We start from the raw sequence: 14344 nt of genomic DNA on the forward strand, positions 1-14344 counted from the left end.
TCTTGCCTGTAAAGCACTTTAAACTGAATTAAATTGTTTGGGAAAAGTGCTTTATAAATAAAATTAGGTTGCTAAGCAAATGTGCTCAGAATGATTTTTAGTTGATGCCATTCAGCTATATCTGACATCCATGTCTAAGAAAAATATATAAATTGTTTTAGTTTGAACACTAACACTTTAAATATTTATTATACGTATTATATTTGGCTAAATCGTGCAGACTTTCACGTTCACATTCAAGTTTGGCTTACTGTAAGAGTTGAAATACTTTTTGTTTATTGATAAGAGTATGGTAAGGAGAGCACATGCGCTTTCCGACTGCGTGTTTGGTAACCTCACGTGCATGTTACTCAACCTCGTCACGTCACTCTTTCTTTGCTGCTGCTGGTCTGCATGTGCAACGTAAACACGACCGCTCGAGGTTTCTTCACACTGTTAAAGACCGACAGCCAGGATGTCCGCTTCTCGTACGGTCATATGTCTGCTGAGAAACGACCTGCGTCTGCATGATAACGAGGTAAATATCACAATATTGTTCGTAATCTGTAGGAGCATAGAATCGTACAGCCTTGTCTCGCGCAAACCACACTCGCTCCTAATGGATAACGTTAGTCTTGTCCTGCTCGATATGATGATGTCCCGCTCGAGATTTAACACGTCTCAACGATTCTCTTATTAAGTTTACTGTTTTTACACAAAATTGAACACTTGAGAAGTTGAGAATAATAAATGGAGTTTGTTTCATCTATTTGTGAAACACTGTCCATATGAAGCGAAAACTGGCGCTCATTGGGTAGTTTAGCGGCAATCGTCACAAGGGGCGTGGTCACATGCTATAGGCCTAAACTTGCATACGAATGTACACAATTTATATGTATATAATATAATAAATGACTCGATGAAAGAATATATATACAGCCTAAGTTCTGTGTAGCCTAAAACATGTTTTCAATGTAACCTCCCTTTACACACTTTAGTCAGTTCAAGAATAAGTATGCAATTGTATACTGTTTATGTAAAAGAATTAAAAGTGCAGTTTTGGTTCAACTGGTCAAGGTTGTATAAAGCAATTAGTAATAAGTAATCCAATATCTTATAGCGATTAAAGCACTTTTAACTGAATTAAATTGTTTGGAAAAAGTGCTTTATAAATAAAATTAGGTTGCTAAGCAAATGTGCTCAGAATGATTTTTAGTTGATGACATTCAGCTAAAGCTGACATCCATGTCTAAGAAAAATATATAAAGCCTAAGTATATATATCTTATAGCGAGAGTAATTAGTACAATAATTTAATTACATATATGCAAATAAATAAATAAAAACTAAATAAATATAATATACAAAATATATAAAATATAATTAATGATTACAAAAATACATGAATTAATGGGAGTATATTAATTTAAAAATATGGCTCCTTTTAAAAACAAAATATTTCCATTTATTCATTTATTATAAATGTATTTTTAAATGGAAGTTTAGCCTGCCATAGAAGTGCTAGCATGTGACCACGCCCCTTGTGATGATTACTGATAAACAACCCTATATGTTTACTTAAATAATCAATAAATATACAATAATTAATTGTCTTTTTAGTTAGTAAACAAATTGTATGTCTATGAACTACATTTTTGTACATTATGATATTATGAACTGCACTGCTTGCTTTGACACGTTAAGCTTTGTTGGACCTATTAAAAAAGCATGACAAACGGGTTTTACTCCATTCATCCAGGTGTTTCACTGGGCTCAGAGGAATGCCGAGCACATAATCCCACTCTACTGCTTCGACCCACGTCATTACCAGGGCACCCACCACTTCAACTTCCCTAAGACTGGTCCGTTCCGTTTACATTTCCTCCTGGACACTGTGAAAGACCTGAGGGCAATACTGAAGAAACGAGGCAGGTGGGAATTTCACATCACACACAGAATCCACATTCTGTCCACCACACATACTGTATTGATTAATATACGACTGTGTGCCTTTGTGCAGCACGCTGTTGGTCAGACAAGGAAAGCCGGAGGATGTTGTTTGTGATTTGATTAAGCAGTTGGGTTCAGTCACAGCTGTGGCATTTCACGAGGAGGTGCGTTTCAGGGTGGATATGCACTGTATATGAATGTAGCAGTTCAATATTTACAGACTTTCTGTTAATTACCTGAAGGTGGCGTCAGAGGAAACGATTGTGGAGAAGAAGCTAAAGGACATCTGCTGCCAAAACAAAGTCAAAGTTCAGACTTTCTGGGGGTCAACACTTTACCACAGAGATGATCTGCCATTCAGTCACATTGGAGGGTAGGACAAATGTTGCAGTGTTATTTTAATATTATTTATGTTATGTCATTATAATATTTATTCATATTTTGAATAAGCGTTTTTATATTTTTTATTTTATGTGCTTTTATTAAAAAAAAAATTATAGTTTTTAATTTATCATTATTTATGTTTTGTTTCCATTTATTTTAATTTTAAATTTGATTAATTGTGATACTTCAACTTCGACTTATTTATTTCAGTTAGTTGCTAAGGCAACTAAAGTTGTCATTTTTGTTCTAGTTTAAGTTTTAATCTAATATTTTATTCTAGCTTTATGTCAATTACAAAAATTATTTTTAATAGTTTTAGTTTACCAACAACACGTGTTGAATTGCGTTTAGTTAATGATAATGTTAAAACATTTTGGGAGTATTATAACTTTTATGGTCTCTGTCTTTGCCTCCCTACATAATATTTTGCCATAAAATTATAATTAAAAACCTTAATACAAATGTTTTATCTTCCATACTTTACTTTTAACGTTTTTTTCCAAACAGGAACTTGATTGAAAAAGTTTGTAATAAAAAATTAAATGGGAATGCAAAACACTACATCAATAATTATATAATTATATTTATTTTATATACTTTATAACATTTAAAAAAAATATTTAAGACATTATTTTATGACACTAATTATATAACACACACACACATGTGTATATATATATATATATATATACACATATATAATTGATAATTGTTACTGCGTTTTAAACTGTTTTAAAATAACTTTAAAATATATTTTGGTGCTGGCATATAATAAAAAAAGTTTTGGGTAAGTTAGTGAGTGAATAATTATTAGTTACTAATTACAACTTCAATAGTGTAATTTGATTACTGTACAAATGACTCTCTCCAAAAAAATGTTTTGTTTAATTCCTTATTTCCTTATTACTATTACTTTGTAAATCCTTTATCAACCTCAAACTAGTTTGTGATTCAAGGATATACATGAAACCTCTTTTAATTAATGCACAAATAATATAAAACTACATAACTTATTCTTATTAACTAACCAAAGTGTTACAAATGTGAGAAATATATCAGAAGTATTACAGATAACATAGAGTAATCCCTAACTTTACTTTATCAAGGGAAAAGTAATTCAATTACAGTAACTAATTACTTAGACACTAGATACACCCAACACAGGAACTTCCTCCTAGCACAGCTTTGTAAAACAAGTTAACTTTCCTAGGAAACTTTACAGAAAAAACTGGAATTCCACAGTTACTGTAAATTCCTTTTTAAGGACCTGATTACTAAGTACAGTGTCAGTTTCAGTGCATGTGAGGTCAGCGATTTAAATGTGTGACTTTTATTTTCTATCTTTGAAAGGTTACCTGATGTTTACACCCAGTTCAGAAAGATGGTTGAGGGACAGTGCAGAGTGCGACCTGTACTTTCCACCCCGGAACAGGTTAAATCTCTTCCCTTTGGACTGGTGGAGGGTCCTATACCTACGTTTGAGTCCCTGGGACAGACCGGTACATAGATTTACATTACAGACTTTACTGGACTATGTGTAAACCTTTCTGAATGTAGATGTGAAAATACCATAAATGGATATAATTCATGAATGCTTTAGAATAAAGGCCTAAAGGTTTGTATTTTTTAAATAAGACACTCAATAGATTATTATACTACACAGTTTATATTTTATACATGGACCCTAATAATCTGGATTTAATTGGATCGGCACAGTCGTAATAAATAAGTATAAAAATATAACCATGTCAGTTGGAATTAATTGGCCAAATCCAATTGTTAGGAGTGGTTTAAACATTTACTAATTCTTTCGTTAGGACATGTAAACACTTGATCAGATTGGAAACTGGAATGTCCCGCGTGTACGCAATGACATAATGGTGAGATGGCGTAATGAAGTATGACACACGGAACAAGCTGTTGTTGTTGTTGTTAAATAAAGTGTGAAAAAAATATATAGTGGCATAAATGTCTGTCATGTCATTAATCAAAAGATCAAATCTAGGGATGGGTATCGTTAAGGTTTTAACGGTATTACTAATCTTACCGATACTGCTTATCGGTCCGGTACTTTAACGGTATTCTTATCGGTACTTTTTGAGATTTTATATATATATATATATATATATATATATATATATATATATATATATATATATATATACATACACACACACACATACACACAATTAACAAAAATACACAGCCTACACATGCAGTGCTTTCATTTCAGGAAGAATTCTAGTAATCAAATGTAAAATAACATTGTTCATCATAAATAGCCTGAAAAATGCTTATTAAAGCTGAAGTTATTCATTCAAGAGCTGTGAGTGATTTTCTCTTTGCATTTGGTTCTCTTTGCATTCGCAGTAATTCGTCAGCATGTTTATTTACACTTCTGCCTCTTTAAGACAGATGTGCAGATCTATAGACGACTGATAATAGGCAGATGCACTACATTTTCTCCCGACTATATCCATAATAACTACGTCTATTTTAGACACAAACTGCGTTGTGTTTAAGAGACTCTCCAAGCCGGTCATTTTGACATAGATGTTTGTGTACATTTGATCGTTTAGATGCGAGTGTGAAACCGAAAGTGTAATTTGATCGTCTCGTTGCGGTTGTTTTGGAGCGCGCACCGACTTGGGAACAATCTCTTGCGCACATTTTTGTGCATTTAATCGCTCTTTTTATTATTAAACGCATCCCACAATTTACCAACAGTAACTACACTGTATTTTACAACAATCACTGATCGTGCTGATTCTGTCATTACGTTTGAGTTTTATGGAGAAATGACAGCGTAGGCTACTGCTGCAAAGGGAATTAAGTTGCGCTAGACATAAATATTATTATTTTAATCTTTGGAAGACAAAATCTAAAATAAAAGCAGGCTATCACAGATCTAAAGTGTAACCAGGCTATGTTTGAATGTTTAGTTCTGTCCTCGGCTGTCGTTTGCGTCTCTCTCTCTCTCTCTCTCTCTCTCTCTCTCTCTCTCTCTCTCTCTCTCTCTCTCTCTCTCTCTCTCTCTCTCTCTACGTGTATTTTACAGCAGAAGTAGCCTACCGACAGCAGAACCGATAACGTCCGAGCTTATCGATACAACGGTCTTTCAAAATTCACCCCCGGGGCCCGTTTAATACCGGTTTTCGGTACCCATGCCTACTTGTGACATAAACGCACACATCAACACCATCACTTTATTTAGCGTTTACGTAAACACTACATTCGGATTCATCAATCGGAATGATTTTATGTAAATGTAGCTATGCATATCTGCACCCATATCTCTAGATACAAAACTAACACAGGAAGTTGAAAAGGCTGAATCATTTACTCATATTTCCTCTTTCTATAGCAGAATTACATGAATTGGGCTTTGATTTCCTCTCCGGTGACTGAATGATCCTCAGGAGGATATTTGGTGGAGAAAAAAAAACTATGTATGTTATGATAACCACATAGAATTATCATGATGTATTTTCCTATCTGTGGTTTCAGAGCCAGTGATGGACTGCCGCTCTGCTTTCCCATGTCTCGGTGGAGAGACCGAGGTTCTTGCTAGGCTGAAACATTACTTCTGGGATACAGTGAGCTTGCTCTTTTGTTTTCCTAAAATAATTTAATCAATGAGAGAGGGTTATTTAATGCTCTCATTTTATCACAGAATGCCGTCGCGACTTATAAGGAGACTCGGAATGGCATGATCGGAGTGGACTATTCCACAAAGTTTTCTCCTTGGTGAGCCTTCGAAATTATGTTTTTATAATGCATATGCAAAGCACAGGCTTAGGCTGACCCTCCTTCACTCATCTTCAGGCTTGCATTAGGCTGCATATCACCCAGGTACATATATGACCAGATAAAGAAGTACGAGGCTGAACGAACCGCCAACCAAAGCACATACTGGTGAGTTACTGGATTGTGTTTTCAAATAACTCATTTCAGGTTTTTCATGTGCAAGAATACTAAATTTGTCTTCACCAGGGTGATATTTGAACTTTTGTGGAGAGATTACTTCAAGTTTGTGGGTTTAAAATATGGAAACAGAATATTTCATATAAATGGTAAGTCTGGATTTGTTTTGTATGCATTTACTATTTTTCATGTTTAAACGTTCAAGGCTGCAGTTATTTGATCGAAAATACAGTAAATACAGTTTAAAATATAATAAATTCCTGTGATGCAAAGCTGAATTTTCAGCATCATTCCTCCAGTCTTCAGTGTCATATGATCCTTCAGAAATCATTCTAATGTGACGATTTGCCGCGCATGAAACATTTTTTATTACCATCATATTTTGAAGACAAGTTGTGCTGCTTAATTCTTTTGTAAAAACTATAATAACTTTTATCCAGGATTCTGTGACTAATAGAAAAAAAATAATTTTTTTAACATCATAAATGTGACCAATCATGGAAAGTAGGGACACAAGTCGGTTCTCTGCATTTTGAGTTAACATTAATAATTCCGAAAGTGTAGTCTCCAAACTTTCCAATGATGTGTAACACATAAAAATCTGATAATATTTGGAGAAGTTGTGGCCATTTGAATGTAGGCATTTAAAAAAGTTTAAACGAGAGAAAAAGGCCTCTAAAGGTTGTGCAGTTCTCACCTGTTCTCACCTGCTGGGAGTTTTGGAACCACCCCATAACAAACAGAAAAGTATTCTTGCAGATCTCGTTGCCTCCAATGAAATAAGTCGTTTGTGTACACTTTGTGTTTGTCGGGGTCTTCTTTGTGGATGTAACCAGTACCGTCGCAAGGGCTGAGCCAAGTGTGTGACCGCACAGGGCCTTGCTCAAAGTAAAGTGACAGCTGACTTGATGTAAAAAGCAAATAGCCTAGTTAAAGTTTGTTTTTTTTCCTTTAAAATACTATAATATTTAAAAGACATCAACATAGCAAAAAATGTTTACCGGGATGCTGTATTATCTACTTGTTCAAATTGTATAATGTAGTAGGCTATCTTGCAATATTTTTCTTTGCGTGACAGTGATATGTCACTCAGCACGGCATCGCACGTCAGACCCGTAGAGAGAGCTTTATTCGGGCCATTCAAATTCTGATTTTGGCTGCCTTTGAAAACATAGATATTAGACTACCTAAGAAGTTCAAGTAAATAGGCTACACTAGAAATCATTTCAATAAAGACTTTTATTCAAAACAATACTCAATGCCTGACCCCACTCCATGTCTCCAGAGTCCAGACATATGCACATCTTATGTATAACCTTATGTATAACCTATAATCTTACTCATGCTGCTTTTTTTAATAACCAACATATGAAAAAAAATAAAAATATTATAGGCTAATATTTAAAAAAAGCCTAATTAAATAGGTTATACATTTTCTTTAACCCATGACCGACGAAGTCGCCAGCGCATTCTGACGGACATTGTCCTTTATGACAGTGGATATAACTCACAATACAATAGACATTTTAAGCAATACAGATATGTGCAAGACATAATTATAAGATATAAATTGTCTACTTTTATTTGTGTATACTCACAAAGGTTGTTGATTCAGAGAACAGATTCTTTTGCATGTGCTCACTCCAAACGCTGTCTTCATTTCAAAAATGTATTTTTTTTTATTAAATGCAAAGTTTTTAATTTTAAAAGCATTTTTAAATTCAGTTCATATTTCTAACAAGCTAATTCTAATCCTTCCATTAAAAATAATGGCTATTGGGGTGCCGGGATATTGGCCAAATTTGGTCATTTTTCATTTATTTAAACTGTAACTGATATTAAGCCAAGGAAGGCCAACTCATAATCATAAGCAATGCAATACAATAAAATAAACAAAATACAACAAATCTTCCCCCAGTCCTTAAACAATAGATTTATAGTGCTCATTTTTTACATTCTAATATCTCATTTAATGAAATGGATGTTTAAATTATTAATATGATCATTTTGTTCCTTATGAACTTAAGGTCTGCAAGACAAACATGTGCCCTGGAAGACGGATATGACAATGTTCAATGCATGGAAAGGTAATGTCTTTCTCAGAGAATCTGCTAGTCTTCTTCTCTACTTCTTAATTTTGTACTTAATTTCATTAATCAACTGAAATATACACATTTCAATAGATTTTCTGTGAATTAATACCAAAATATTTTCCACATGTTGTCCAGAGGGGAGAACTGGGGTGCCGTTTGTAGATGCCAACATGAGGGAGCTTGCACTGACAGGATTCATGTCCAACAGAGGACGTCAAAATGTGGCCAGCTTTCTGACCAAGGACTTGGGCTTAGACTGGAGACTGGGCGCTGAGTGGTTTGAATACCTGCTGGTGAGAAATATTTGCTACTGTATATTTGATGGAGGGGGTTGATGGTTTCTGCTCTTTGCTACTGTTTTAATAATCTTTCATTGTCATCAGGTGGACCATGATGTCTGCAGCAACTATGGAAACTGGCTCTATAGTGCCGGAATAGGAAATGACCCACGAGAAAACAGGAAGTTTAATATGATCAAACAAGGACTAGACTATGACAATAATGTAAGTCATAGTTTTTACAGGTCTCTTATGGTAAAGCACATAAAACCAAAAAACATTTGCATTCTGATTCATACATTTTGTTAATAGCCTACATTTAAGCAAAAAAGTAAGAGAGACTAGATGTCACGCTTTTAACCCCAAGGAATATTTCTATGGGTAGTTTAAAAAAAAAAATATATATTATAAATAGGAGAAAACACTTTTTGAAAATTGAATTTTTGTGCACCCTATAGGGGTAAGCTGTCACAATGGAACATAATTTTAAAATAATAAAATAATTCTAAAACAATTCAAGGAAAAACTAAATTAGAAAGGGAAAACTATCATTTTAGTCAACAAAAAATGCATTTAATAAATTGACAGCCTGTCGGAATGATTTACATTTAAATAAGGGATTTAAAAAATCTATTAAAAAAAAGCAAAATGAGGTTATACTTTATTTTAAATTTTCCTTTTTACAATGTATTTATACATCATTTATAGTTATTACTATATTAATTACATGTAATGTGCAACAGACACAGTGTAAAATAAAGTGTTACCCACAATGAAATAAAAACTAAATTAAAATAAAATAATGAAATAAAATAAATCTTGAACTACAAGTTTAAAAGTGCTTAAGGAGATTTGATCTAATATAAATAAATAAAAACTTCTGCTTTCAGGGCCTAAACTTAAATTAATCATATTTGTAAAGCGTGGAAACAATTAACAGCCTTTTGTAAAAACTATAAATAACATTTAAATAGAAAATTAAATAAAAATAAATCTAGAATTTTAAGTTTAAAAGTGCTCAGTTAAATTCTATCTAATATCAGCACATAAAATGGATGTTAAAATAATGAAAAGGTGCTCTTCATTTAGGGGTTGGATTGATTGTCTTCCCGGTCATAAGTGACCGGACACCTAAAAATTAAACTTCCTCCACCCCAGTAAAACCAATGCAAATATTTTTCTTCAATAATATTTTTTCTTTTTAATTTTGTATTTTGAGATGATTTGATGGTATTTTTTTTAATATTTATGCAATAATTATTGTCTATTTTTGCCATTTACAATTATTTTTAAATATAATTCAATTTGAAGACAGATTAGCGTCTTAACCTGACAAGCCAGACCCAATACAAGATGTTTGGTCTGGAAACTCACCATTGACTGGACTCAATCCGAGGGGCGGGATAAACGGCTGTCTTTCAAACTCCCTCTGCACGCGATAGGATAGCGCTACCACCAACCAGAGCAACGAAGGTGAAACGGAACTTGTTGATAGATTAAACATTCGCCGTATCCGGTCAGCAAAACTCCGAACACATCTTCCCTATTTAAGAATGACTTCAGTGCCGTTCTTTGTTGTTTTCTCAGAGAAAAGCTTAACTCCGAGTCTTCCAGAGTCGTGGTCAAAGCTGATTCGAAAGACCGCCGCCGTTCGCCAGTTTCTGTGTTTACTAGAAGCACGCAAGCGCAACTCGGCCGTTGTCATTATGGCCCCGCCCTCCGACTCTATACACGACGTGATTGGCCCGGCAAGAGTTTGGCGTTTACAGCTCAGAAGGGTATTGAGAATTGCTAGACGACACTTGCGGGCAGATTAGATTTGCTGCGGCTAGGGTGCGTCTAGATTTCTAGGCTAGCGCCCTCTTGGAATTATTTAAAAATTATGCAACCATGTGTGTAATCCACTAGAGGCCTCCATGGAGGGGTTTGTGAATTCCCTAGTTTACTTTTTAACACATTTAATACTTTTTTTTTAGATGGATTTGAATATATATTTAAAAATATCAAATACTATTTTTGTATTAAAAAATATTGTTAGAAATAAGTACACAGCAGTATAGGGATGACACTCTAAAACATCAAGAGTGTGATATTAACACATCCACTCACACACACACACACACGCACACATATGAACCTATGAACCACATGTTTCCACCCTTTACGGGAATAATCTCTCCTCTATGGATCGAGTCCAGACCGAACCGCCCGTCCTCAAATGTTGTGGGTGGGGCTGAGTTCGTGCTGGCATCCAGGCTAATGTTCTGTCATTTATGACCGAAGACAATGAACTAGGGCTGTCCTCGACTAAGGATTTAGACATTCGAATCAGAATTGTCGAATCTCTCTATGTTTGACCGATAGTCAAATCATCTATGTGTGTGTGAATGGGTTGGGAGGGGCACAACACTTGTCAGCAGAAAGGTAAAACTATTTTTATTATTCTTTACACACTGCACACAGCAACAACTTTTAATAAAGTGACCAAAACTGCCTGCCAACTGACAGACGAACTGACAATGGCTTTCTTATTTCTTATTTAATAGCCTAAAAGGTAATGTGGTGGATAAACATTTATAAACCGTTTTCTCATAACATGTTAAAGCCGCAATCGAAACACAGAACATCACACAAATATATAAAAGAACATTTTGATAAATAAACCTAAAAAAAATACCTGTCTAGAGAGGAAAAGAACACTGAGTGCGTTTACATGGACGTTCTTAAGCCGATTGTGCCTAAAGGGGGTGAAGGACGCGAAGCTCAGCCCCGCGCCTCAGGATCTCACACCGCCACCTAACGCGCACATTATATACACACAAGCACCCCCATATTGCCAAAATGGTATGATCCTCGTTTCATAACACCCGCGAAGATTTGACCGTGAGATCGGTGGTCGAATCAGGCTCCGCATATCGATGCATTGAATCTTCGACTATTCGGGGTCACCCCTACAATGAATGCTGCTTTTTTTTTTTTTATGACCAATTAACATGCTCGAATCATGACCCCAATTTTTTTGTGTGTTTACATACCTAATGCTAAAAAAGTCACCGAGTTTCATATCATTCCGATGAAGCTGTGATTTTAAAAATGTTAAAACAGAAAATGTTTCGGTCAGAAATGACCGAAGAGCACCAAAGGGTTAAAATGTATCTACAGCTGCCTTTTTGGACTAAACTGATCATATTTGTCAATGCACATCCTGTTATTTTCCACTTTTAAATTATTTTTATTGTCACTTAAAGCTGCAGTCCGTAACTTTTTGCACTCTAGTGGTTAATAAACAGAACTGCATGCGTCTTGCGGTAGAACATTACAGCCGGAGCTACTTCTCTCTGTTTATGGCGGATCACGCAGGGACTGTGCTCCTCTGCAGCGGTACCTACCAGTCTGGCCTAAAATAGTCCCAATATAAATACTTATTATAAGTGTACCATAATGATTCAGGGTAAGACAAAAACACGGTTTGGAAAATGGATTCATGTTGTACATTCTTATTATATATTTTTTGTAAATCTTGAACACAAAAAAGTTACGGACAGCAGCTTTAAAGGGAACATAACACACTTAGTTTCTGCCAATCTCATGTTAATCTTAAGTACTATAGAGAATTATTGCATCCTTCATATCTCTGAAGAGTTTTTAGTTTTATCATATTTATAAAAGACGTGCTGTACCGATTCTTTCTGAAAACAGCCAAACTCGTGGAGACGTGCAGTGGACAGCGCTAAAGTGTCGCAAACACACACACACACACACACACACACACACACACAAAACAATACATCATGGCATTATCGCTGGATAACATTTGATTCACTATACGTTCATGTTGTTGACATTATATGCACTTATGCGCTGACGGCCAAGAAAACACAGAGATGCGATGCAGTTTCACTCATCCGCCTGCGGTTTCGACTCATGACCGGGAACAAACAAACACACTTGCAGAACTCTGTTGCTGCTCCGAAAAAATAAACTGCATCCACTGTTTCCTTAATGCTGGGTTAATTGGAAAGCTGAACAATGAACAATACCTCACAACCAAAAACACACATTGTTGATCTAAAAAATAAAAAATAATAAAAACAAAATCGCGCTCATCCGGGAGAAGTGTCCATATAAGGAATTCCACCCTTTATGACGTCATACAGGGCCATAATAATAATTTTAAAAAAACATACAGAAACTTTGAATTCTTGAGGAGTGTATTTGCCACAGAAATACTCGGCCATACATCCAACTTGTTTTTTGAAATTTTGGCCATGTTTAGCATGAAAATCCAACTCTTTAACAGTGTAAATAAGTCAGAATGCATGAAATAGCATTATAAATAGCACAAAGTAAGCAGGTTCTGCTATGAATGCAAGTTTAAATATAGGAGAAGGAAGTTGCACTTGTGTCTATGTCGGAAAGATTAATGCAGTATATTCATGTTGTATCTGTGAAGGGGGACTATGTCCGACAGTGGGTTCCAGAGCTTGGAGGTATTAAAGGTGGAGACGTGCACACGCCCTGGACCCTCAGCAACTCGGCACTCTCACACGCCAAGGTTTCGCTCAACGACACATACCCCTCGCCTATCGTCATAGCGCCCGAGTGGAGCCGTCATGTCAACAACAAATCAGTAAGATTATTAACAACTGATTTGTTATTGAATAATAGGGACAAATGCAAGATTTTATTTAAAAAAAACACTAAATATATTTGTGGTTTCTTTTTCAGTCTGGTCCATCATCCGCAAAAGGGAGAAAGGGCTCATCTTACACACCAAGACAACACAAAGACAGAGGCATTGACTTCTACTTCTCCAAGAAAAAGACTTTCTGAGGATGAGCTGTAGTGGATTAGTGCTTTTCTTGAGCTACATAACACAAGAGTAGTGAGGAATCTGCTCAGGTGACAGACTGGAATCAGGAAGAGGAAATTAAAACAGAGTGTGGTTTTGTGTTGCTCTTTCTGAATCTGTTTTCACACGCAGATACAGACATTGCTACTAGCGTTCTGAGGACATTATGACAAACTGTAGCTCTAATTTTCATGTCTTTATATATTGTATTGAAAACAATATTGTATTTTTGTTTGTTTTCATAAATGTCCGCAAATGTCCTGGTTTAGTTAAGGATGATAACTTTTTTCGGGTTTTTATACCTAAAAATACTTCTTTGTGGGGGTGGGGGGGATGGGTGTTACCTTTTGCCAGTGATTATATGATGTAAATTATAAACAAACTGAAAAAGTTTGAATAATGTGCACATTCAGAATTTATTTATTCGGAAATAGGAAGTGAGAAGTGCAAACTGTTTCAGTGGTTTGGTTTTAAAAAGGCAGCTGTGTGCTCAGAATTAGTTCGAGTGCTAAGTGTAAAGTAATTTAATACTTTTCCTACATCTTTTTTGAGGTATGAATATTAAGGACTTTTTCTTAGTTACTTAATTTGAACTGAACAAAATGGCATATGTCATCGTTTATGTTTTATGGGTCAGGTATTTAGTTGGTTACTGGACACAAACAATTTTTCTTTTTTACTTTTTGTTACTTTTTTTTGTAAAATAACTATGCAAACATTTATTTTTTTCAAGACGTTCAGCTTTTGAACTAAAGTTTATTTTTTATTTTTCAAGTGATACTGTTTTTACTCTCCAAACACATGCACCACATTCATTTGATTGAACTATCTGTTTTGGACCGGAGTATTCTCTAGTGTTCAATTTACTGTTAATGTTGAATAAAT

The 14344-nt window shown here is 35.0% G+C and overlaps 1 protein-coding gene across 1 annotated transcript; it reads left to right on the top strand.

Moving 5' to 3' along the window:
* The first annotated feature begins 324 nt into the window (after nt 1-324).
* On the top strand, nt 325-13763 carry cry-dash (cryptochrome DASH). Its single transcript, XM_067435309.1, has 14 exons — nt 325-517; nt 1738-1910; nt 1999-2092; nt 2171-2301; nt 3663-3811; nt 5820-5908; nt 5986-6059; nt 6138-6227; nt 6306-6385; nt 8264-8323; nt 8465-8622; nt 8713-8832; nt 13061-13237; nt 13336-13763. The coding sequence occupies exons 1-14, from the start codon at nt 455-457 to the stop codon at nt 13438-13440; spliced, it is 1563 nt and encodes a 520-aa protein (XP_067291410.1). The 5' UTR covers nt 325-454; the 3' UTR covers nt 13441-13763.
* Nucleotides 13764-14344: the final 581 nt, after the last annotated feature.

The sequence above is a fragment of the Pseudorasbora parva genome, chromosome 24, assembly GCF_024679245.1.
Source record: "Pseudorasbora parva isolate DD20220531a chromosome 24, ASM2467924v1, whole genome shotgun sequence".
NCBI classification, from domain to species: Eukaryota; Metazoa; Chordata; class Actinopteri; order Cypriniformes; family Gobionidae; genus Pseudorasbora; species Pseudorasbora parva.

Coding starts and splice junctions, on each gene's coding strand:
- cry-dash (XM_067435309.1), top strand. CDS start 455: ATGTCCGCTTCTCGTACGGTCATATGTCTGCTGAGAAACGACCTGCGT. Junction 518..1,737: donor TGCGTCTGCATGATAACGAG/GTAAATATCACA, acceptor CCATTCATCCAG/GTGTTTCACTGGGCTCAGAG. Junction 8,324..8,464: donor AATGTTCAATGCATGGAAAG/GTAATGTCTTTC, acceptor CATGTTGTCCAG/AGGGGAGAACTGGGGTGCCG.